The sequence below is a fragment of the Sminthopsis crassicaudata genome, chromosome 4 (genome assembly GCF_048593235.1).
Source record: "Sminthopsis crassicaudata isolate SCR6 chromosome 4, ASM4859323v1, whole genome shotgun sequence".
Taxonomy (NCBI): Eukaryota; Metazoa; Chordata; class Mammalia; order Dasyuromorphia; family Dasyuridae; genus Sminthopsis; species Sminthopsis crassicaudata.
In genome coordinates, this window is record NC_133620.1 from 355,651,573 (window position 1) to 355,675,477 (window position 23,905).

The window sequence follows — 23,905 nt, forward strand, 5'->3', positions numbered from 1 at the left end:
ATCTCTTATGATCTCTTTTTATCCCCCAACCGTCATCTCTTATATCCAATTATATAATTGATTATATATGATTTCAACTCTGTAATATCATGAGCATTCATGCCCTATCTCTACTCTCATGAGAGTGGGGATGATAGTAAGGGAAATTTACTGGAAGACCATGGAGAGTATGGGATCAAGGGTGCATGTATTTGTGTTTATCTTGAAAAAGAAAAGGGCCAACACTTTATCTGAGACTAGAGTGAAGGAAGAGATAGTGGGGGTAAGATATTTCAGTGATGTGAGATGAGGAGGAGGGAAACAATAGACTGGTCTGGATGAATGGCCTCTATTTTTTTTAAATTAAAACTTTTTATTTTTCAAAACATATGTGTGGATAATTTTTCAACATTAACCCTTGGAAAACCTTGTGTTCCAGTTTCCTCCCATTTCCTTCATCCCCTCCCCTAGATGACAAGTAGTCAAATATATATTAAACATGGTAGAAATATGTTAAATCCAATATATGCATATGTATTTGTTTAAAACATTTTTACTTTATTAAATAAATATTTATACAGTTATCTTACTGCACAAGAAAAATCAAATTAAACCTGAAAAAAATGAGAAAGAAAACAAAATACAAGCAAACAATAACAAAAAGCATGAAAATGCTATGTTGTGAACCACACTCAGTTCCCACAGTCTTTTCTCTAGGTGCAGATGGCTTTCTTCATCACAAGATCATTGGAACTGATCTGAATCATCTCATTGTTGAAGAGAATGGCCTTTATTTTTTAGTGAAATATCAGGTACACGGGGAAAAATTTTTTTTAAAAGGATGAAAGAATTTCAGTGTTCATGAATATGAAAGTAGGGCACTTATGGGTAATGGAAAGATCAAGGATAAGATCATGTCTGGATATAGCTGAGGTAGAGAGAAGGGATAGCTCATGGTAACTGAGTAGATCTGGGAAGAGAAGCTGCTCAGCTGAACTCATTGAAAAAGAAAGGAAAATGTCACCAACATAAGTTTTTGCAAGGATTAATGTTGAAAAATTATCCATGCATATGTTTTGAAAATTAAAAAAAAACTTTAATAAAAAAAATGACCAATAGGTTCCAGACTGAATTATAAAATGAAATATTGTGAAGATCAGGGGAGATGAAGTTGCTTAGTGATAATGGCAGAAGAATCTGGAAGTAGAAATGCCTATTCTTGTATGAAATGAATATTCTTGTATTCCAACTTCCTCCATCAGGATCAATGAAGTTTGAGAAGAAGTACAAGCAGTAATGTACAGAATAGCCACTGATGTCAGATTGTCAGGAGATCCAGGTCTCAGTGAGTGCTACAAGATGCAAGAAGTGAGGAACTCACTTAAATTAAAGCAAGATTAAAGCAAGTTTGTTAATTATTGGAGCAGACATTCCAGAGAATACAGTAGAAGGGGCAAGTAGATCTGGAGAAAGAACATTTGGGAGTGGGGAAGTAGGTTTGAGGGAGGGAGATGAGAGTAATGATCAGTAAATGGCTGGGGATGGGAAAATGGGGTTTGTCCATTGGCAGCCCGAGCTCAAGAATCACCAGGATAAAGAGAATGGGAAGGGGCAGGAGGAGTATGCTAGTCATTGAGGAATAAATTCAAGCAGATTACTAGTGGTTGGAGGGAAGAGGGGGGTGACTGTATTATTCAAGGCTTTACCTTAAAACCTGACCTTATGGCAGGAGGAATATTACATCCTACAATACTTAGCAGACTCACTTCACTGTAAAGATAAGACCTGGAAGAAAGCAGTCAAGAAGCAGGAGGGGGCAGAGTGAGGAGGGTTTAATCCAGAGAATTGAAGAGAGTCCTCGAGGCAAAGATAGAGATAGAGGTGTACACTGATCACCTGGGGCCAAAGACAGAGAAAGGCTGGGTGGTTCTCTGTTGTCCAGAGGGTAAAGTTCAGACAATTTCTGAGTGGTCCACTGAGATAGTTGGATCATATTCCTTCAAAGTGGAATATTTTGCCACCAATCAACCAGCATTTATTTGGCATCTATTATGTACCAGACACTATGTACTCTGGGAAACAAACACAAAAGAGACAGGACTATCCTCCCTACACTCCCTGCCTTTATGTCTTTGCTAACATTGCTCTCTCTGCCTGGAATGTCCTTCCTCCCAGATCCTCCTTAAGCCTGTTTAAAGCCCTACCTACTCTTTAAATCCTAACTACAATGTGCTTGTGCTTGTGCTTGTGAGGGTTTCTGTATTATAGTTGTAGGCCCACATATCTCTCTACTGGACCATAAATCTCATGAGGGCAGGATCCATGGCCCATACTTTGTGTTCCTTATCCCTAATTTAGCACAGCTGCTTTGCACACATTAGTTGCTTATTTAAAGATCTATTGATTCCTTGTCTGCTCAGCTGCCAATAAAACAGCTCTGGGTTTTTGCCCTCATGCTGCTTTCTCCCTGGAATAAGTTCTTCTCTAGGAATACATAGTAGAGGCTTGGTTCCTCCTACCCAACTCAATCATGGTGTTAAAGGGTAGTTAAAGAGCTCTGTAGAATGTGATTCCTAAGCTTCCCCTCCCACAAAACTACCCCCACTAACCATAGCAAACTTGTCCTATAGGAGACACCACATTCACAGGGAAAGGGTCAGGAGACAGCTCCACAAAGTCTAACCCTAGCATCAGGTGGGAGAGCCAGTTGTGGATTCAAGGGGAAAATCACTCCTGTCTTTGGGAGTCTAGTCTATCAGAGACGTGTCCAAGAAAAGCAACAAGAAGGTATCATAGGAGGAGAAAGGGCACAAAGATCCCGAGGTGTTGTCTGGGTCACACATGGTCCTTATGGATAGGCTATGTGATCAGTGAACTCTTATATGTGCCTACTTTTCTTGCTGACACTGTATTTATAGAGGGAATGTTTTGGTGACATCTTAGTAAATGCCTTGACTGTAAACTAATTATGTCTATTGGCTGACTATTAAAGTTAAGTATATGTTAAGAGCTTGTGAGCCATAGTTATGAGCCACTGTGGCCCCAAGAGTACCTTTGAACCCTAAAGGGTAGTTATCCTCTGGGAAACCCGATTTGTAAGTATATGGGAGGGGATGTTACATAAAAATGTCAGCCATGGCTAGTTTTGCTTTGTCAGGGATAGCTCAGTGGGTATGGGATGAGGGACAAGATATATTCAAAAATGAATGTGATGAAAAAAAAAGGCATCAATAAAGTAAAAAAAAAGAAATCCTACCCATGTTTCAAGGCCCACTTAAAATGTCAGCTCTTCTATAAGGCTTTCACCAATTATCTCAACCATTATCTCCAAAGCCCTATATTCAAATTCCAGTTACACTTCATATCTACCTTATGTCACCTTTCCACATTCAATGTTGTATTTCATTATCTGTGCATATGGATTATTTCCCTCTGAGATTATAGATTTCTTAATTTGTACAGTGCCTTGTGCATAACAGATACCCAATATATCTCAGTGGTTGCAGTATATTATTTAATAATAATATCTAATACTTTTTTCTTCTAGTGTCAATTTCAATCAAAGATTTAAGAGACATTGAGCACTCTATTCATTTCTCAAAATAATTCGCTTCCATAGGACAATAAAATGGGTGATTTTTTTAAACAACAAATAACACTCAACCAGAATGTTAATGATTCTGCAATAGACTCCCTTTTCTAATTCCAGGTTGACAATAAAATAGCTCTGTAGTACCCTGAGTACATTGATAGTCTATATGAAGAAAAAAATCTGAAATTAAAAATTTGCTTAGATAATCTATATTTGAGCAATCAAAGCTCATTCTCTTATAAGGCTGACATATCCAAGAGAGTTGTCAAGAAAGCCAGATGATGTCACTCTTCCTCTCCTTCCTAACCTCTCTAAAGAGGAAGAACAAGCATTTAAGTGATTACTATATATTAGGTCTCTGCTAAGTGCTTTAGAAATATTTTATTGATCTTCACAAAAATCCTGTGAATAGGTGCTATTTTTATCCTCATTTTGCATAATAAGTTAACTCAGGAAACTGAAATTTCCCTATGAGGAAACAGGCTGACATCCTTGCCCAGGACCACTCAGCTAGTAAGTGTCTGAATCCAATTTTGAGCTCAGGCCTTCCTGCACTCTACCCAGTGGGCCTTGGCTGCCCCTAAGACTCTCTGAGACTTCGCAGTCAAGATTTTTTAAATAACATGCATTTGAATAAAGTGGAGCAGATGCTTACCCTAAGTGACTTTTGTCCCAGAACTAAAAGGATGTCCTTGTTGAGATAGGCAACCTTACAATATCCCAGAACTCAGACTACTATTATTCCTCCTGATTTCCCATCCCTCTCAAGAGAATGGATAGTCAGGCAGACCAACAGTTGTAATACCTGATACCCAAAAGGCTGAGGATGTAAGTCAAGCATTTAAGAAGTGACTACTTTATAGCAGGCACTGTGCAAAGTATTGAGGATACCTAGAAAGATACACTCTCAGGGCTCACAGTCTTATGGAGAAACAAGATGGAAATAACTATGTGTGAATAAAATATAAGATAAATTGAAGCTAACAAAGGCATGGCACTAACTTTAAGGCTGGTAGATCTCTTGAGCTACAATGGGCAAAACCAGTTGAATGGCTATGTCTGACTCCAATGGGTGAACCCTCAATCAGTGTGGAGGAGACTATGAGTAGCCCCCATACTTTCAGGCTGGGAAAGACAGACCCATTTAAAAAAAATCCCTCTCTCCCACGGTTCTGATAACTGTTCATATAATAACCAGGGGGCAAGGTCCATTTTCTTCTGAAAAGAGATGCTTCAGATATCTGAAACATTTATCCAGCAATTTTTTTGAAAGGACATTAAGTTAAAAGGAGTCTTGGAAATTCAACCTTCTAATTTTCCAGATGAAAACTGTGAGGTTCAGGAAAGTGAAAGGATTTGTTTATAGTTGTATAGCTAAGAATCAGTCCTAGAACTCAGGTCTGTTAGTCCTATATTGCTTCTACAAAATCACACAACCTATAACCTCTGTTGCAAACTATATCTTTCTCCTTCTGAGGTTTTGAGATTATCTGTCAATGAAGAAGAAATCAAAGCTATCAATAGTTATATGAAAAATGTTCTAAATCATGACTGATTAGAGAAATGATGATGAAAACAACTTTGATATACTTTACTTGCTAATGTGATAGAAAAAGAAAATGACAAATGCTGGAGGAAATGTGGAAAAATTGGGATACTAATGCATTGTTGGTGGAGTTGAGCTAGTCCAACCATTCTGGACAACAGTTTGAAACTATGCTCAAAAGGCAATGAAACCATTCATACCCTTCACCCCAGCAAATACTACAACTACTAAGTCTGTGTTCCCAAGATATCAAAAAAAAAAGGAAGAATCGCTTTTTTTTTTGTACAAAAATATAACAGTTCTTGTGGTGGCAAAGAATTAGAAATGGAACGGATGCCTATCAACTGAGGAATGGCTGAAGTTGTGGTATATAATTGTGATGGAATACTATCATACTATAAAAAATGAAGAGCAGCACAGTTTCAATTAAAAAAAAAAACCCTGGGAATACTTATATGAACTCATGCAAAGTGAAAAGAGAAGAATTAGGAGAACATTGCATATAGTAATAGCAACATTGTAAGCATGATCAGTTGTAAAAGGTTTCATTAACTCTGATCAGGACAATCACCCAAGACAATTCCAAAGGACCTATGATGTAAAGGAAGAAGTGAAGGAGGTTAGTGGATAGAGCCCTGGAGTCAAGAAGACCTGAGTTCAAATTTATCTTCAAATCCATGCTAGCTGTGTGACTTTAGACAAATCTCCCACTTGCTTTAATCCACTGGAGAAAAAAAAATGGCACACCACTCTAATATCCTTGCCAAGAAAACCTAATGGACACTAAGTATTAATAAGACATGGTCCAGACAGGACTGAAAAACAAACATGATGAAAAATTCTGTCAACCTCCAGATAAAAAACTGATGAATTCTGGATGCAGATTGAAACATACTTTTAAAAAACCTCTATTTTTATTGTTTTATTTTATTTATATTTTCTTTTATATTGTTGAGATAGGCAATATGGAAATGTTTTGCATGATTATATATGTATAATCTATATCAAATTTCTTTTCTTTTCAAGGAGGGAGAAGAGGGGAGAAAAGGAGAGAATTTGGAATTTAAAATTTTTTAAATGAATATTAAAATTTTTACATGTAATTGGAAAATATTTAATGAAATAAAAATAATTTTTAAAAGAGTCAAGGAGATTATCTGTCAACCAGACCATTTAAAAAAAAAAGGAAATTGGAATATTCTTTTAAATAAGAAAAATAAAATTGTCCTCCATTTAATTTCACCATTCTTTCTAAAATTTAAATAATACAATCCTAAATTTTCCAATTGTATCTTTGTTGAAACAGAAGAATTTAGGGGTTCGTAAAGGCTTTTGTCAAAAAGAGCCCCTTGTCATGCCTTGCTTTCTAGAGAAGTTGGGGAGGGATTCCTGCTAACTTTGACTTTTCATAGAAGTGTCTTAGTAGTCCCTATCATATTTCCTGGAAATATAAAAGTATTAGAAATAAGAGAAAATGTGCCAGGGCCATAGTGATTATGCAAGTCTAAAATACATATTGTTCCACAAAGGCAAATTTCCTCCCAAAGGAGATCTTAAGAGGGTGAAGAGCAGTGGCAGGAGGACCTACTTGACTAGAGCAGAAAAGGAACTGAGAGAAGGAAAAAAACACAAGGATCCTTAACTTTTTTTTTTTTTTTTTTTGTAGCAAGGGTCTTTTTGGCTATCTAAGGAAGCCTACAGATCCCTTCCCAGAATAATGATTTAAAAGGAGCAAAATAAAGTACATATAGTTACAAAAGGAGTCAATAATACTGAAATTCTATGATGAAAATATTAGACAAGTTTCACAGATCCCAGGTTCAGGACACTGACTCTCAGGCCTCATATATGATCCTTTGATAATTGGTGGGAGGAATAGTAATGGAAAGAGAGTAAAGGGGAAGAGGGCCAGAAGGAAGCACATGTATCAAGTCTACAACAAAAATAGGAGGAGGTCTATGGCATGATCAAGCCTGTGGCCACACCATAACTGAAAAGGGGAAACTATGAGATTAGGAACATTTTAATCCAGTTTTAGGTAACAATCTATTGACTCAGGAAGGGACAAAGACTCTAAAAATTGAACCAACTGCAATATCAGACTCTTCCCTTGTTCTTAATTCAATTCTTGAAACATTGAGTCTGGGTGGGTCCTTAAGGTTCAAGAAGGAAGAGAAAAAGAACTTAGAAGAGCTGAAAAGGGGGCATAGAGATAACAAGTACTTAAAAATAGCCATGACCCCATAGCTGCTTGAGCAGCAGATTTTATGTTATCCTTCCCCTTAACTTGCTCCTCTGGAATCTGACTTTTAAGTATCAAGGAATAAGACATAAAAGCAATGGCTAGCCTATCTTGTCAAGATGGTGTCACCACAATTATTCCTGAAATACACACAAGGAGAGTACAGACCAAAAGGATAAGGCCTGTAAGTATATGCCAAGGTTTTTCTAAAAATATTTTACACCTGTTCTCTGTTCTGCACACTGATCATATTTGATCAGTGAAGTAAAGTACTCTAAATGCCAGAAGGAATGTATTTTTCCTTCCAAGTCTTCAATGTTTTTCCCTTTTGTAATGCACACTTTTCTTACCTTTGCTTTAAAAATAAAAAATCAGATGTAATTACACATATAACTCCTTTTCCTGGGCCAGTGTAATCTGTGTTTACACAACTATTTCAACAATATATGGCACCTCAATTTAGTAACTTTTTTACTTTTTCTTTTTTTCTGCTGCTACAGCTCACAAGAGGACTGCAGCCAGCATTGTAACACTCAATTGAAATCAACTTGCTGATGTTATGAAAAAGAATGCTGAAACATCTGTTTGTTTCATCTGCTTCAAAACCAGAAATACAAACTAAGAGATATTTATTACTGAAACTTGAATAGAACACTCTAGGGTGTCACTGCTCTAAAGAGAACTTTGATTTTGATTCAGACAGCTGATTGGACAACAAGATGTTAGGTGACTTGATGGTTGCAAAATGCAGGCTACTGAATTTGTTTGCTTTTTAGATTGAAATCTAAGAGAGAGCAAACATCGACAGATGGTTGGCCTCCAGACCTATTGAAGGTTCTTGACAATGCTGGCCTTCAACTATCCTTCATGGTAAGGTATATATGTACTCTCTCCGTGTCAGAGATAAAAAGAACCTTTGGAGAGAGTTTAATCCAAATCTCTTCATTTTATAGAAAGGGAAAAGGAAGGCAGGGTCATAGAGAGAGTCAGGATTCAAACCATTTTCATTCCAGTCCCTCATAACACTTCAGGGATGCAAGTCAGTATCATTAGCCTTGATTCACAAATTATATACTTTTATATAATTTATATACTTTTAAAGGTTTAAAAAGGAATAAATATTTATATGATATGGCACGATACTGTATTAAGTGATTTACAAATATTCTTATTTATAACAACCTTGTGAAGTGGATGCTTTTATTTCTATTTTACAATTAAGCATTTTGTGACTTGCCCAGGGTCACATAGCTAGTATCTGAGACTAAATTTGAACTTAGGGCTTCCTGTCTTCAGACCCATTTTGTTCTATACACTGATGACTCTCCAAAACTGAAGAACTTTAGGAGACATGAAACTGCTTAACTAAGAATAAAATATTAGATTGTTAGGCTTCTGTCTAATCCAGTGGTTCTCAAACTTTTGTTCTCAGTATCTTTATGTTATTAAAATTATTAAAGATAGGTCCAAAGAGTTTTCGTTACATGGGTCACATTTACAGATATTTACCATGATTAGAAATAAAAGCTAATTTTGAATTTGTAGACTTTTTGAAAGGGTTCCAGGATTCTCTGCACTGATCTAGTCTATTGGAATAGAATATTCATATTTTAATTATTTTCTTTTTAAAACATTTAAAATGACATTTTGTGATGGCCTTGAATTATTAAAACTGATTTTAGTTTTAGCCATAAAAACAAATTCAGAAATTTTAAACAATTTCTCCCAAGACCATAAAATGTAAAGCAAGCCTTTTAAAAGAGTTATAATAATGGAAGGTGACAAGATCAGCAACAATGCTTCTTAGTCCCTTCCAATGGCCCAATAATTTCAAGTAATATTTGATACAAATTCCAGTATAACCAACAGATGTGAATAAGCTCATTGTTACGGGACTTGACCAACAGAAAAATGTGCAATTTCCCCTGACAATTTTCAAAACTGCTTAGATTTACTGTGAAGATGAAATTCAAAAACCTAGTAGTAGCATTACACTAAACATTGAGTCATACCATTATAAATATTAATCTTTAAATTTATACCTCTGAATGTGTTTTTAAAGAAATCCCAAAAAGTCATTTGATTCCATTTCCAACAAGGCAAGCAATTCGTCAGAACATCTGTTGAAGGATGAGGTTTGTTGTTAAGTGGTGATTGTTGAAAATCATTTTAGAATTGAAGCTGTAAATTACCTGTTGGAAGCCCCTACTTTTTGCAACTTTAATTCTATCTACAATGTTATCAATCAGTAATGAAGGACAGGAAAAAGTATGAAAAGGCTTAGTGAACTTCAATGTAATATTTTTCAGAAGTTATAGGGCCAAGTTTATGGTCTTCATTCTAGTTTTATAGAGTATTCTGTGTGTAAACGTCAGAATCAGACAAGAGAAAAGAGAAAGTTGAATTTAGTATATTGAAGTGAAAAGGTTAATATGCTAACTTAAAACATCTTCAAGTTACTGACATTTTTATTCAGACTCAGTAATATTCCCTTATGCCAACTTATTAGAAATTGTTTTTTTTTTTTTATTATTTTTTTTTTTCCTGAGGCTGGGGTTAAGTGACTTGCCCAGAGTCACACAGCTAGGAAGTCTTAAGTGTCTGAGACTAGATTTGAACTTGGGTCCTCCTGAATTCAAGGCTGGTGCCACCTAGCTGCCCCTAGAAACTGTTAAAATGACATAATTAAAATCACAATTCATCTGAAATGGGCTTCAAACTTCTCATTTTCCAACTGTTACATGAGAGAAGCAATACATCATATGACGCATCCCTTAGGCATAGGCAGGTAATATCTTTCTAAGATATGATTCAACTTGAATAGAAGACAGTTGATCTAAACCATCATCCTGAAGCAGACGTAAGAGCAATATAATTGATATACTAAACAGCATAATTGGATATATTCCATGCTGGTTAAATTGCATATGTGTGTTCTAATAAGGGCTGCTTAACTTAGCAAACTTGCTTTGTCCTCTTATCTGATTTTGCCCCATAGCTATTATCCTGTTTCTGACAAAAGCATGCATTCTAGTCAAGTGAGAATATACGTCAGATGTGCAATGCCTATGCTATTTTCTGTTTGTATAGGGAAAGGGTGGGGTAGAAGTTCTCTTCCCATTACAGGCAGTTGAGTCCTGTACTTCAAGTACAGTCGGAGACTAGTTTTTCCCATATATATGTTATGAGGACCTATTTCAAAATGATCCAAGTCCTAGAATTTTCTAAGATTCTATATCTTAATACCAAATAGGATTTAAAATACTCATACATAAAAGAAAAAAAGTTAAACCACCACATACATATCAGAAAAGTTTTGAACTCATACTTTATGATGGGAAATTGCATGAACAGAAAAGTCTACACTACCTTTGATCTAACATCTTCCTCACTCTTTCCTCAGCTATATAATCTTTTAAGTTGGCATTTCTAATAGTAGGTCACAGAATATTTAAGTTAAACAATGACTGAAATTCTTGGCATTCAGATTACTATAATAATAAACAGTCACTGTAGGTAAAGGAATCATAAAAGCCTATTAAATCATAATTCAATTATCATTCTATAAACAAAAAATAAGCATTTCCCATGCAGAAGAAATAGCAAGTAAAACTCAGCCAAAGAGTCAAGAGTGATAAAGAGACTCAGAATTAAGGTCACAAAAATGTTTTTGAATGCTTTCAAAGGTTTACAATTAAAGCTGAGGTTTTAGAATTGTTTAGTCTTTTTAAGTTACATTGTATCACTGAGTAACATTTTCTAAGAGATGCTAGGCAGGTACTTAAAAATAATTTGTCTCCCCAAGAAACAGAAAGGATATGAAAATGAGATCTTTGTTTATTCTCCATCTACAGACCATTCTCTTTTCCAAAAGAGTTATGTTCTCAAGGAATTGATTTGGAGAACATCAAACTTGAACTAATCTCCTAAGTTTTCTTGGATTTTTTAAAGGAAAAAATTGAGACCTATTCTTACCTAAGTTTCCAGCACATAACTGGTAAAAGTTTGGAAATTTTTTGTTAAATAACCCACCCCAAAACTCTGAAAATAATATGCATACTTATATATATATATCAAGTACCACAGATCCTAACATACGAGTTACTGAAAATATAGTTTAAAAACTATGTGTAACTACTAGATATTAAGTGTAACAAAATCAGGACTTGTGAACTAACTTTTACTATTCTAATTTCTAATATATCTGGCTTCCTTCTATGAATCTCTAGAATAAACTAGTGCATACAATGATTATGCTAATTTTCTTATAGCTGATGAACCAATGTGATCACAAAATAACACAAGTGACAGTGTTGGCAAACCATCTCTGCTTGTTCCACTTACTATTCCAATACTTCATTATAACCTCATTCTGTCCATTGCAGGACAAAGATCTCACCATGGTGCTGATGGAACAGCTCTTACTTCCAGTACTTGTTTTCTGAAAACAAACTTTTAACACTAAACTGTATAGTTAATTAACAAAAAGGCTTTTTGTAGAAATGTGTCCAAAAAACTAACGAGACCAAATTTATTTCACTGGTAAGCCAGACAATATTTCTTACAAGGTGCCAAGAAAATGTGGCTTTTCTATTTAATGTATTTTTTTTACTTGAATCATGTCAATTCCATATCCAATTGCCAATGAAATTAGAAAAATGATCTCCCCCCCCAAACCTGTTTGTCCCCAATTCTCCAAAATCTATTATTGTCAAAGTAAATCAATAGAATCCTCAATGCTATCAGAATTGTTATCAATACCTCCAAACAATAAAACATTTCCAAGTGAAATCAATATAAAATCTTATTTTGGAAGTCAACAAAACAAAATTGGAAGTGACCGGTTTAATAAATCCTTTATTCCCAAAGGACCTCTTCTAGCAACTGTAAATGTCATTTATAAACAAATCAACTGATAAAAATGAAGCTTTCAGATGTTTTGGTTCCTAAGCTATTAATCCTCTGTACTGATATAATTGGTTTTACCTTCTTAGGATAACTAATTCCACTTGGGTATGAATTAAAAGTTTATCTCTTGAACTAATATTTTACTTCAACAGTATTTTAAATCTTTGTCTTCTAAATTCAGAAGTTCAGAACCTTAACACATCTCTATTTTTCCCAGTAGAGTAGTGGGGAAATAGGGTGGGATGAGCTGGATAGATAAAAGTTGGTAACACAGGCAGCAGTGCCTAGAAAATATATTAAAAAGAAAGCTATCCCAAATAGTTAATCTGGCTATGTGCTTCAAAAGGCCCATTTCATTTATGGACTGCAAGGTACAATCTCCTTTGTCATTCCTTTGTGATACAATGAGTCAGTCCTTTCTGCATCATTAGCATTTACAACACAGTAACTAGAGCTCAGATCCTTGGCACAACAGTAAAAACAAAGACCACAGGAGGGATTTAATTTTAAAGAATTTTAATACAAACTTAATATAAACTATTTCAGTCCCTCAACATGTAAGACACTGACTCAAAATACTTTTATACCGTTTTCTTCAAGTATTGCACAATGTAGGTACAAAATTAATATTTACGATTACATTTTCTTCCATAATATATAGCAAAAATCTTTAAACTTTTAACAGAAAATACAATTTGTTTTTTTTAAAAAGCAAATATTCGTACATTTTAATTCCACCACTAAGGAATATTCTGTACACAATTTTTAGAATAGTTGATGTCTTTAAGATGGATATTTTACAATTTCAGTAAAAAAAAATACAACATGAAGCTGCTGGAGCTGTCACAGATCACTGTAGTAAAAAGATATAAATGCAATACCATGTAGTAGAAACAATATATATACTCTGATATTTTACAAACTTTGTACTAAATTAAATTATACAATTAGAAAAGACCAATAAACCCACTTATTAGTGCCAATTTTTTATAAAAAAAATTAGCCATGTCCTTCCTATATCTTAAATACTGTAAGAGGCCATATTTGAGAGTATACTTTAAAATGTACAGTCAGTATAAAATAACTTTGTGCTTGGTTGGCAAATGAAAAACGATGCATGTTGTTTATGTAACCAAGCTTGAATGTTTCCATACTACAAGCTTTAAAAAAAATCTCAAGGGGGTAAAAAAAAAAAATGCCCCCTTGGGCACGTGCATTTCAACTTGTACAATAACATTTTTTTTTTTTTTAGTTAGCCATAACTGGCTGGAATTGCTGGTTAGAATACTGCATGTTATTTAAGCTAAAATTCAAGCCATCCACAAAAGACTTCTCGTTGAGGCCTCCATAGGCCGCAAACATATCAAAGGCATTACTGTATTGGAGAGGACTGAGGTTAAGGGGGCTGTCACCTGGGAACATTCCATTGTTACTACCTTGACCCTGCATATTAGGGAAAATAAACTCCTTTGCATTAGGAGAAAGAGCAGAGGTCTTCTGCTGCTGCTGCTGCTGCTGTGATGGCTGCTGTTGCTGCTGCTGCTGCTGTGGCTGCTGCTGGCTGCCCAGGCCAAGCCCATAGAGAGAGTGCATTGAGGAAGAAATGGCTTTCTGCTTCAAGAGGTCATTCACATTCAAGCCGAGGTTGGTGGGAGAAGTGCGTGCAACCTTGTTGCTACGGCCACTATTTTTCATTTTGGTCGAGCCAAACTTGGTGGCAGCAAAAGTGGCAGTGGTAAAGGTTAAAGGCTGAGTGGATCGGGGCATGAAAGTAGGACTTACAGCAGCAGAGTGGCCAAAGGGAGGAGATGGAGAGCTGGACACTGATGAAGCTGGGTCACTTATTGGCATAAACACCTGGGCCTCTGGATTAAAGCTGTTTTTGATCTCCTTATCCAACTCACATCCATTTTCATTATTATCATCCACATACAGCACCTTCACTGGTCCCTTTTCACCAATTTGGTATGAAACCTCAAATGGATCGATCCAAACACTAAGATCCTGGGGCAGGTTTCCACGAACATCATCAATGTCCAAACCACTCTCTTTGGATGCTTGTTCAATCACTGGGTCCACTTTATCCCCTATATGTATACATCTAAACCCTGATCCTTTGTATGGCTTTTCTGGATACCAGTGCCCTTCATATTTCTTTTTAAGAAGTCTTTCAAGTTCTTCACCAAAAATGTTGACTCGTCGCCTGGGAAGCTTATTGTACAAATACGAAATAATAAAATTTAGTGCTACTTGGATTTCAAGCTGCATAGCTGCTATGCCACAAGGTTAAGTTTGTGTTTCAACCCCCCCCTCAAAAAAAAAATGTTCAGTTTGTGGCAAAGAAACAAAATTTCATTCAAAGTGCTGGTACTAGTAGATTATTATCCTTCACCTTGAGCAGTCTTGTTCCTTAAAGAAAAAAACAAAAGCAAACATAGCCAAATAAGGAAAGTGTAAGATAAATCCCTAAGGCCCACTCCTTACCCCTCAACAAGAAAGCATTTCACTTTTGAAAATGGGACAAAATTATTTTAAGAAAGTCAACATAATTTGCCTACTTGGAAAATGTTTTAAAAGTTCAAAATTTATGGCTTATAGTTAGAGAACATAGTTAAATTTAATTTAAAGGAAAAAGCTAATGCTAGGTAATAACTGCAAATCTCCCAGGTCCTGATTATAAATTCTCATTTTCAAATAATTCATAAAACTGAATCACAAATTTTTCAACATGCTAGGGTTTACTATTAATAGATCTAAGAATGATTTGATTTTGAATGCTAATTTGATAGTCAAATGCCTTTTAAATTCTATTAACTGCCGTTCTTCCCATTTGTGAACTTTAACTAGACATTTTAAACTTTTAGCTTTAGGTAAAGATATAATTCTGGGAAGCAGGCTCATATATAGTATGGCAGGATTATGCCTTTTTCCTCTCTATCTTCAGAACTTTCATTAGAAAATGTTTTACTACAAACAGTGCTGAACATATGGTCTATGAATTGTCTTTAGAGCGGCTGACCATAATGTTTCTATTTCTATTTACTAACTTAAAGATCCAGTTATATCTCAGCCCATTAGTATATACTGTTTAACTCTGTCTTAATAGTAACCATTTGGAAATGTGAGAAATCAAAAACACTATCTTTAATTTTTACTTACAACAATATTTCAAGCCAACATACTGCTAAAATATAAACCAAAGGGTACATTCAACACTAATGAAATGTACCATTTGGTAGAATTCTTTAATCAGTTGCAGTTTTTAAACATACTAAGTCTATGAAAAATATAACAAATCTAACCTGGATTTTTTTGTTTTTCTCAGATTAAAAAAAAAAATCTTCCCAGATTCTGAAAATAAATCCTCTTAAAGACTCACTGACAAAAGAAAAATAAATTTCAGGAGATTCCATTGATTATTCTGTTTTAACGGGGAGTATTTCCAGAATTTTATCCAGATTTTAAAAAGCAACCACTCTCCCCTTAACGATAAGGGAACAGGCAAAGAGGCTGAACGATAAGGCCGGCCGACCTTTAAAAGATTTCTGGATCAGCCCTGGGTGGGGATAAGAAAAGATCAAGGGCAAACAGAAGATAATTACAAGAGAGAGCGATGAGGTCCAGTGGGGCGGTTTTCCGAGGACCTTTAAAAAGGCAGTGGAGAGTAAGAGCCCGCTTCCATTTCTCCTTAGCCGAGATAACAAAGGGCATAGAATGATGCCCCGGCTTGCCCCCCAACTCCCCGCACTTGCCGAGCCTCCAGCCCGGGGCCGCTGAGAGCGCTCAGCCCCTGGAAGAGGCCGGGCGGCCCGGGGGACAAGCCGACGATTCAGGCCGGCAGGGCTTTTAAAGCCCGGACTCCGGAGAGGGACTCGGTAGAGTAGGGCAGGCGGGGGAAAGGTAGTTTAAAAGCCGTGCGGGGAGCGGGTGAGAGGAATTACATAAACAGCCGGTTGGGTCTCATTAGATTTCTACTCACAAGCCCCGGGGCCCGGGCTCCTCCAACACCAGCAGCAAAGGGGGGAGGGGGACAGGGGGGGGAAGGGAGGGTGCGGAGGAACGGGGAGGGGAGGTCCCGGGGGGAGGAGGAGAGGAGGGGAAGGAGGAGGGGGAAAAGAAGGTAGGGGCGGGTGGAGGAGGCCTGGCCACCCGGCTGACCCCGGCCCCGGCTCGCAGCCCGAGGGCCCCGACCCGCCCGAGACTCCCTCCCCCTCCTCCTCAGTCACCTCCGTAACCCGACCCGGCCGCCGCCCCTCCCCACCCAGAGGCTCCTGCGCCCCGGCCAGCCTCCGGGGGAGTCCCGGGGTCTCCTCAGCTGGTCGCCCTTCGATGACCCGCCGGGGTTGGCGCTGCAGTCTCCCCTTCACCCACAATCAGTCAGTCAGTCAGTCAGTCAGTCGTGGGGGGACGCTCTGCCCCCGGCCCCGCGCGGCTGTCCGGTCAGTCAGTCAAGCCTCGCCGGCCTCGGGCCGCGGAGAGGGGACAGCCTAGGCGGAACGCCGGCCCCGCGATACTTACTGGCTGCTCCGGAGCTGCTTCCACAACAGACCGGGCCGCAGGGCGGGGGCGGGATGGAGGATGGCGCGGGGTGGGGAGTGAGGGGCCCGGCTGAGTGCAAGAAACAACGAACCCGGGGCTGGACCGCGGAAACGTGTCGCGACTCCTTCGAGGTCGGGGGAGGCGGCGACAGGGGCGGGGGGGAGTCCGGTGAAGTGCGGTCTCTTCCCCCCGGTACACACTCGGATGCCCCGGCCCAGCTTTCTCCCCGATGTCTGCCCACTCCGCCCCGGGCCAGAGCTCCGCTCCTTCTGCTGCGGCGCGCGCCCCGCCTCTCGTTTTATAGCGGCCCCGCCCCTTTCCCTCCCCGCCCCTCCCCGCCCCTCCTCTCCCTCCGTCCGGGGTGGGGGGTGGTAGCGCTCACCCGCGCCCGCCCGACGAGCGTCACTCCGCTCCAGACTTCGTAGCCATTCCCCGCCCCGAAACCTCACAACCCCTAGGGCTAGTGCTCCTCACTCCACCCCTGCCCTGCCCCCTCCAGCCATTGGTCAGGTCCCACCTGCCAATCGGACTCCGTAAGAGGAGCATGGAGGAGTTGGAGAGGGTGGAGTTTGGGGGAGCAGGAGGGAGGCGGCGAAGGCACACCCCATGGTGCTCGAGATTTGGCCAATAAGCCGACGTTCTGGAATGAACGGAGGCGGGGCGAGGAGGGTTTTTGAAGTAGGATTGGACAGAAGGAGTGCCAGTAAGACTGAGAAGTTGGGGGTGGGGTGGGACCGGACCAGCTGAGTTGAGGGTGGAAGAAAACTGGGGTGGGGGTGGGGATGGGGGTGGGGTGAAGGTAGGGGTGGGGGAGGGGATTTGAGGAGTAGATGAAGAAGGCGCTGGGGAGTCAAAGGGACAGGAGAAAGAGAAGAGGCAGAGGCTTGGAAAATGCCCAACACCTGTGGGACTAAGTCTGGCTTAGGAAAATCCCACCTTTAGAGGAACTGTCTATCCTGTTAGCAAACGTTAAGAGAGTCCATAGGGATGGTGGTGGGACCCATGTGCCAGGGACTCTTGCACGCAATTGTATTAATGATTAATTCTCCCGCCCCCCTCCCCCAGCAGAAACAACTGCCACCCGGAGGGAAGGGAGCAACTGCAGAATCCAAACCTGCTGGGGTGGGGGTGGGGAGAGGGGCCACTCAACTGACCCTAGTTCCCCCACCTCGTGGCAGTTAAACTGTCTTCTGCTTTCCTCATCCAGCAGTCAGTCAGCCCGTCTCCTCCTGGCAACCCCAGGAGCAAAAAGCACTGGCTTGGGATGACTTTGGCCTTGGAGATGAGCGGAGGAGGACAGTTCTTTTTCAAATATGTCAAACCCAGCCCCCCTGCGCTCAGATGGGGACGCCGAGCACTGCTCTGCTGGATGGCCTGAGTATTTTTATACAGAAGCGATATTGGAAAAAATTACCTCTGTGCACATAATAAACATATGGTATCGCCCTGTCATGCCCTGTATTGTATTACCAGCCTGTTCCTTTAAGACCTTTTACAGTTGAAGTGTGTGAGGGGAAAAAAAATGGGGAGGGGAAAAAGAGTGATTGGAGGGGGGAGGGTAAACAGGGAGGTGGGCCTTCCTCACAACCTGCAGCCGAGAAATGTATGAAGTTACAGCGGGAGTGGAACGGCCCCCCCTGGCTAAAAATATTACTCACAGGTAGCAACGATGTCTGATTGGCCACGCTTTACCCTTAGCAACCAGGCAATTGGTCGGTGGCTATCTGGGAGGAATACGTCAAACTCCAGTTTGGAAAAAGGGAAAGAGAAGAAATGGGAGGGAGCAAAGACTGGGGAGGAGGGGAGGAGAGAGACCCAAGTAGTAGAGTGACATGGGAGGAGGAGGAAGAAGAAGAAGAAAAAACGGGAGGAGGGCCCAAGGAGAGAAGGAGGAACTGGGAGGGCACACGGAAAGGGAAGAGTGAGAAAAGGGAGGGGGAAGGAAGACATAGAAAGGGGGAAAAAGGACTCGGAATAAGGAGGGAGGGGAGGAAAGAGAGAAAAAGGAATGAAAAGTGAATGCAAACGCCCAACTTTCTTAAACTCTGCTCCGGATCCCTTTTCAGAGCACTCAAGGGGCCACCTTCCTCCCCAGAAACTTCAGGAACCCCCCAGCTGGTTACAGGGAAGTTAGGCAACTCCCCTGCAACTTTTATATGCTGAGAACAGGCACGGAGACGACTGCTGGATCCAGCCCAGACACACTTTAAGCCCGAGCCGAGGCTTCTCCCCCATTCCTGTCCCTTCTCCCCTTTTTTAGAAGGTGTACGGGAAGATGGAAGAATATTTTCCTCTAAAGCCCAGTGGGTGTGGCTGTGGAGAAAGGGTGTGTGCGGGACGGGGGTGGTGGTCAGATGGCTGATCTAATATTCAGGGCTTAGATTCCTAAAAAGACAGGCACCCATAGGCACGCACTTCTATTTTTTGTCGGGACCTGCGGTTTCCCTGGTGTGGGCAGCTCCCAGTCCTGCTGCTTAGCGCTTAGGAGCCGGCCTGAAACGCGGGGGTAAGCGACTTGTGCAGGGACGGTCACACAGCCAGCCACCTGTGTCAGCTCCGTCCGCACCCAAGGGGCTCTTCCACTGCTGCGGAGTTAGGAGCCGTACCGTGAGCATTAGTGTAGGAATCCCGGGGAGGAAAGGCCCTCTTCCAAAGCTGCCGGCGCCTAGGGTACGGAAAAAGCCAGTATGTGTCAGACTGGACTTGAACCCAGGCCTTCCTGACTCTTCCTACTAAAGGCAGCTTTCCACAGAGGGGCCTTCCTTATACAGGCAGATAAATGAAAAGCAGTAAGCACTTACTGTGTGCTGAGCCTTCTGTTACATTTCCAGAAATGTAAATCCAACCAAGTTTAACAGTCCTTGCCCTTGAGAAGCTTACATTCTAGCAGGGGGAGACATTATTTAAAGGGGAGCTAGCTCTTTGTCCATTATATCCAGATTGCTTCTAGGGGGTCTTTGCATGTATTCTGAAAGGTCCCGATCCTCACATTCTGCCTTTTCCTGCTTCTGAAAACTTACCTCAGATTGTCAAGTGTAAAATCATCAGTTGTAAAGAAACAGGACTTTTCCACTGACAAATTGTCCCTTCCCAGTATCCCACACTTAGAAAAAGTAAATGATATGTACCTAAAGGGGAAAGGAAATAAATAAACATTTATGGACCTACTATGTGCTCAATTCTTTATAAATAGTATTTCATTTGATTCAGAGAGGTGCTAACATTTACCACTTTACCATTAACTGAGGTAATGAAGACGGAGTGATTTTACTATGTCAGCTAGTGTCTCCAGTCTTCCTGATTTCAGGCCTAGTGTTCCCTCCACTAGATTCCTCCTTGTCATGTAAGACTGAGAGACTTGGAATTTGGAGTTGAAGCTTCCTAAGGACACGGCCTTATGGGAAATGGGAGCTCTGCCCAGGGTAGGAAGCACTTGCTCCAGAGTTGAGCCCATGTTCCAATCCTGCCCCTGTCACTTCCTAGTGATGTGAACTTGCGTCAATTTCCCTCATCCGGCCTTCAAATGTTCTCATCCTTGAAACAAGCGAATGGACCAGAGGCTTCTGAACTATGAAGCAGCTCTACAGCTGTGGTTCTGCTCACGTTTGAGGAAGATTGTACTTCCCATTTGGAAGATGTTCTCACGTGTATTGTCTGAGATAGGAAATCCAGTCCCAAGCATGTCCTTATGGAGAAAGGCTTTGGGTCATGATGGGATAGAGGGGCCGGCCTGAGAGTTAGTTTCAAGTCCTGCCGTGAGCTGGGCGAGTCACTCAGATTCTCAGTGGGCCAGACTGTAAGTGGCAGAATCCATACTGCTTTGGTGAAGGTCGCCTCCACACAGGGAGTGCCCTGAGTAGATGAAATAAACAAATGAAGCATGTATTAATCACCTACAGTATGCAGGTAACCAACTCAGCCTTGTAGATGTAAATACAAGCAAGGAGGAGCTTATGTTAAGGCAGCCATGGTGGGACATTCAGGGAAATGGAGTACAGGCGCCCCAAGGTTTGGAGATGGCCACAAATGGCATGGCAGCCTGGCTCCGAACAAGATAAGTGGAGAGCTCGTGGATTAGAGCCCAGGGTCCCAGGGGCAGATACAAGTTCCAGTAAGAGGTGGATGGTCAGCCCAGTTTAGAAATTTCTAGAAATCACATGTCTACTTCCATTAAAAAAGAAAAAAAAAAAGAAGATTATTAAGGTCTTCAAGGCAAGATTATTTTCTCCCTGTCTGGTCTGTAATATCTTAGTATTACAACACTCACCTGGTAGGTACTAGTTAAGTATCAGTTGAATCACAGGATTACAGTCAGCCAGTAAACATTTATTAGGTGTTTAGCTCTACGCCAGGCAGGTCCGATGGGTCATTTAGGCCAACCCTTTCATTTTACAGCTGAAGAAACTGAGGCCCACTGGCCCGAGTGGTCTCCCAAGGTCACATGGGGCGTGAGCAGCAGAGGCAGGACTGGAACTCAAGTCATGCGTTGATAGGCATTCATTATGCTCCTGCCATGTGTCAGGCAACATGCTAAAAAAAACCCTTTCCTTACATGATGGGGGGAGGGGTGGGCAGCTGGGTGGTTCAGTCCTGGAGCACTGGGCTGGGGGTCCGGAAGAAGTCTTTCTGAGTTTGAATTGGGTACCAGATACTTAGCTGTGAGGCCCCGGGCAAGTCACTTAACCCTGTTTGCCTCAGTTTCCTCATCTGTAAAATGAACCGAAGAAGGAAATGGTGAAGGATTCTAGTGTCTTTGCCAAGAAAACCCCAAATGGGGTCGTGAAGTTGGACATGACTGAAACAACTCAACACCGTGTTAAGTTTTTTTTTTCCTTTTCAATAATAGCTTGTCATTTAGTTATAAAACTTTCAATATGCCATTCCCTCCCCATGCAGAACCACTGCCCAAACCATTGTGCCATCGGTGAAACGGCTGTGATTTGGGGAACAATTTTGGAATTAATCTCAGAGAAATCGCTAAATTCTTTATGCTCTCCGAGCAATTACTAAGCAGATTTCCCAGAGATCAAAGACAGAAAGGTCCTATACATACTAGAAAAGCCACAGCAAAACTTCAAAAGACATTTTTATTGATTCTTTTTATTTTGGCATCACATAAAGTTCCTTCCCCTTCCACCATTCATTAAGCCACTCCTTGTAATAAAGGTTAAAAAGAGAAGAAAAAAAGGAAATTTGGCAAAACCAACTAAAACATCAATTGTTATGGTACACCATGCAATATTCCACATCCATAATCATGCACTTTTGTAAAGAGGATGGAGATGCATTTTCTCACCTCTTCACTGGGTGGGGCTAAGGCTGATCATTATAATTACAAGGTATATAGAGTTTTTTGGTTGTTTACACTGCTGTAGTCATTGTATATGGGGTTTTCCAGGTTCTACTTAACTCATTTCATATCTCTTCATAATCTCTTAATTCTTCATAGTCATTGTTTTATATGATTCAAATACTACTTTATTACATCCATATACCGTAATTTGTGGAACCATTCCCCCAGCCAATGGGAACTAACTTTTCCCCTCGTTCTTTACCATCACCAAATAGTGCTGCTATGGACATTTTTTTGCACATTTATCTTTGTATTTTGTATTTGGCATTTTGGTGGTATATGACAAGCCATGGAACCTCTGGGTCCTCAGGGAGACCACAGTCGCTTTTTAATCTAATTACAAACTGCTTTCCAAAATGGTTAAATCACTCTACAGTTCCTTCACCTGTGTGTTTGTGTACCTGTTTTCCTACAAGTTTTCCAGTTATTTACTATTTCCATTTTTTTGTCATTTTTGCCAATATAATGATATGATGTCAATGCCAATATGATGTTTTAAAATTACAAAGTAGTACTCTTTGTAGTAACAAAATGTTGGAAATGAAGGGAATGAATGTCAATTGGGGAGTTGCCAAATAAACTGTCATGTTCTAAGTGTACTAGAAGAAACAATAAATATAAGGGATTCAGAGAAATATGAAAAGACTTTATGAACTAATAAAGAATGAAGCAAGCAAAATCAGGAGAGGATAGTACAATAATATCAGCAAAAACAATATTCAAAGATATTAATCTTAGTCCTTAAGAAAAGATAATGAAACAAACTTTCTCTCTATAAAATGTCACTTATGCCATTAGCTATATTTGTTTTGTTGTTCAGGTGTGCTTAACTTTTTTTCTTGTCCAAGAGAGGGTTCAGTGGGAATGGGGAAGTGAGGAGGATTTTATATTGGGAAACAACTGCAGTGTAAAACCTAAAAAAGGCCTCAAATGCTCATATGCTCCAGTAGATCTGCTTTCTTATTGATTAAGGAGTCCTCTCCAGAGTTACTGACTGCATGCAACTCATCCATGTCTGCTGGTCCTGTATGACTCTTGTCCATGTCCTTTCACAAAAGTTTATCATAGTAAGTTTATATATGTACTGGAGGCCTTCCTTTGTTTGTCTTGATAACTCAAGGATGCTACTGGAACACTCTTGGCTTTCCATCTGTCTTCTCCATGTGACTCTCAGTGGTCCTCAAACTTTTTAAATAGGGGACCAGTTCACTATCCCTCAGACTGTTGGAGGGCCGGACGATAGTAAAAACAAAAGTTCACACTCTTTTTCTGCCCCTCAGCCCATTTGCCATAACCTGGCGGGCTGCATAAACATCCTCAGTGGGCCATAGTTTGAGAACCCCTGCGTTAGACTACCTTCTCTTCCTAGCATATAATTTTTTGGATATCTTTTACTCCTGTTCTTTCTTGGTTTCCCATTGCTTATATGTTACAGTCTGCTCACATCACTTGTGCATATTCTTCTTGCCTTCTGTGTGATACTCATTTTTAATTCTTTGGAGAAGATTTAAAAGTATACTGTGTCTTAGTTCCATAGAGCAACAGATACGATGTTAATATTGAAAAGATAAATCTTGCTTTCATGGAAAATTTGGTAAAGGTGTTTTTAATTTCCTGAAAGAAATTCAACTCACTATCCTCCTTTTCAACCCTGTGCCCAAATCATCCATTTACCTTGTCTGCCCCAGATATACATACCTGTAGATAAAGCTGTGAGAGGTCCATTTTCAGTTTACTTTCTGGTAG

At 40.0% G+C, this 23,905-nt stretch overlaps 1 protein-coding gene and 1 long non-coding RNA gene across 2 annotated transcripts; one reads left to right on the forward strand and one right to left on the reverse strand.

Moving 5' to 3' along the window:
- Positions 1 to 12,766: 12,766 nt before the first annotated feature.
- TOB1 (transducer of ERBB2, 1) lies at positions 12,767 to 17,102 on the reverse strand. Its single transcript, XM_074261787.1, has 2 exons — positions 16,786 to 17,102; positions 12,767 to 14,676 (listed from the first exon to the last, which is right to left on the reverse strand). The coding sequence occupies exon 2, from the start codon at positions 14,533 to 14,535 to the stop codon at positions 13,516 to 13,518; it is 1,020 nt and encodes a 339-aa protein (XP_074117888.1). The 5' UTR covers positions 14,536 to 14,676; positions 16,786 to 17,102; the 3' UTR covers positions 12,767 to 13,515.
- Positions 17,103 to 17,336: 234 nt separating this feature from the next.
- LOC141539270 (uncharacterized) lies at positions 17,337 to 18,265 on the forward strand. Its single transcript, XR_012481246.1, has 2 exons — positions 17,337 to 17,509; positions 18,014 to 18,265. It is a non-coding gene; the product is annotated as an uncharacterized LOC141539270 (long non-coding RNA).
- The last annotated feature ends 5,640 nt before the right edge of the window (positions 18,266 to 23,905 follow it).

What these genes read in the sequence shown, in the direction of transcription:
- TOB1 (XM_074261787.1), bottom strand. Translation starts at nt 14,535, where the DNA reads ATGCAGCTTGAAATCCAAGTAGCACTAAATTTTATTATTTCGTATTTG.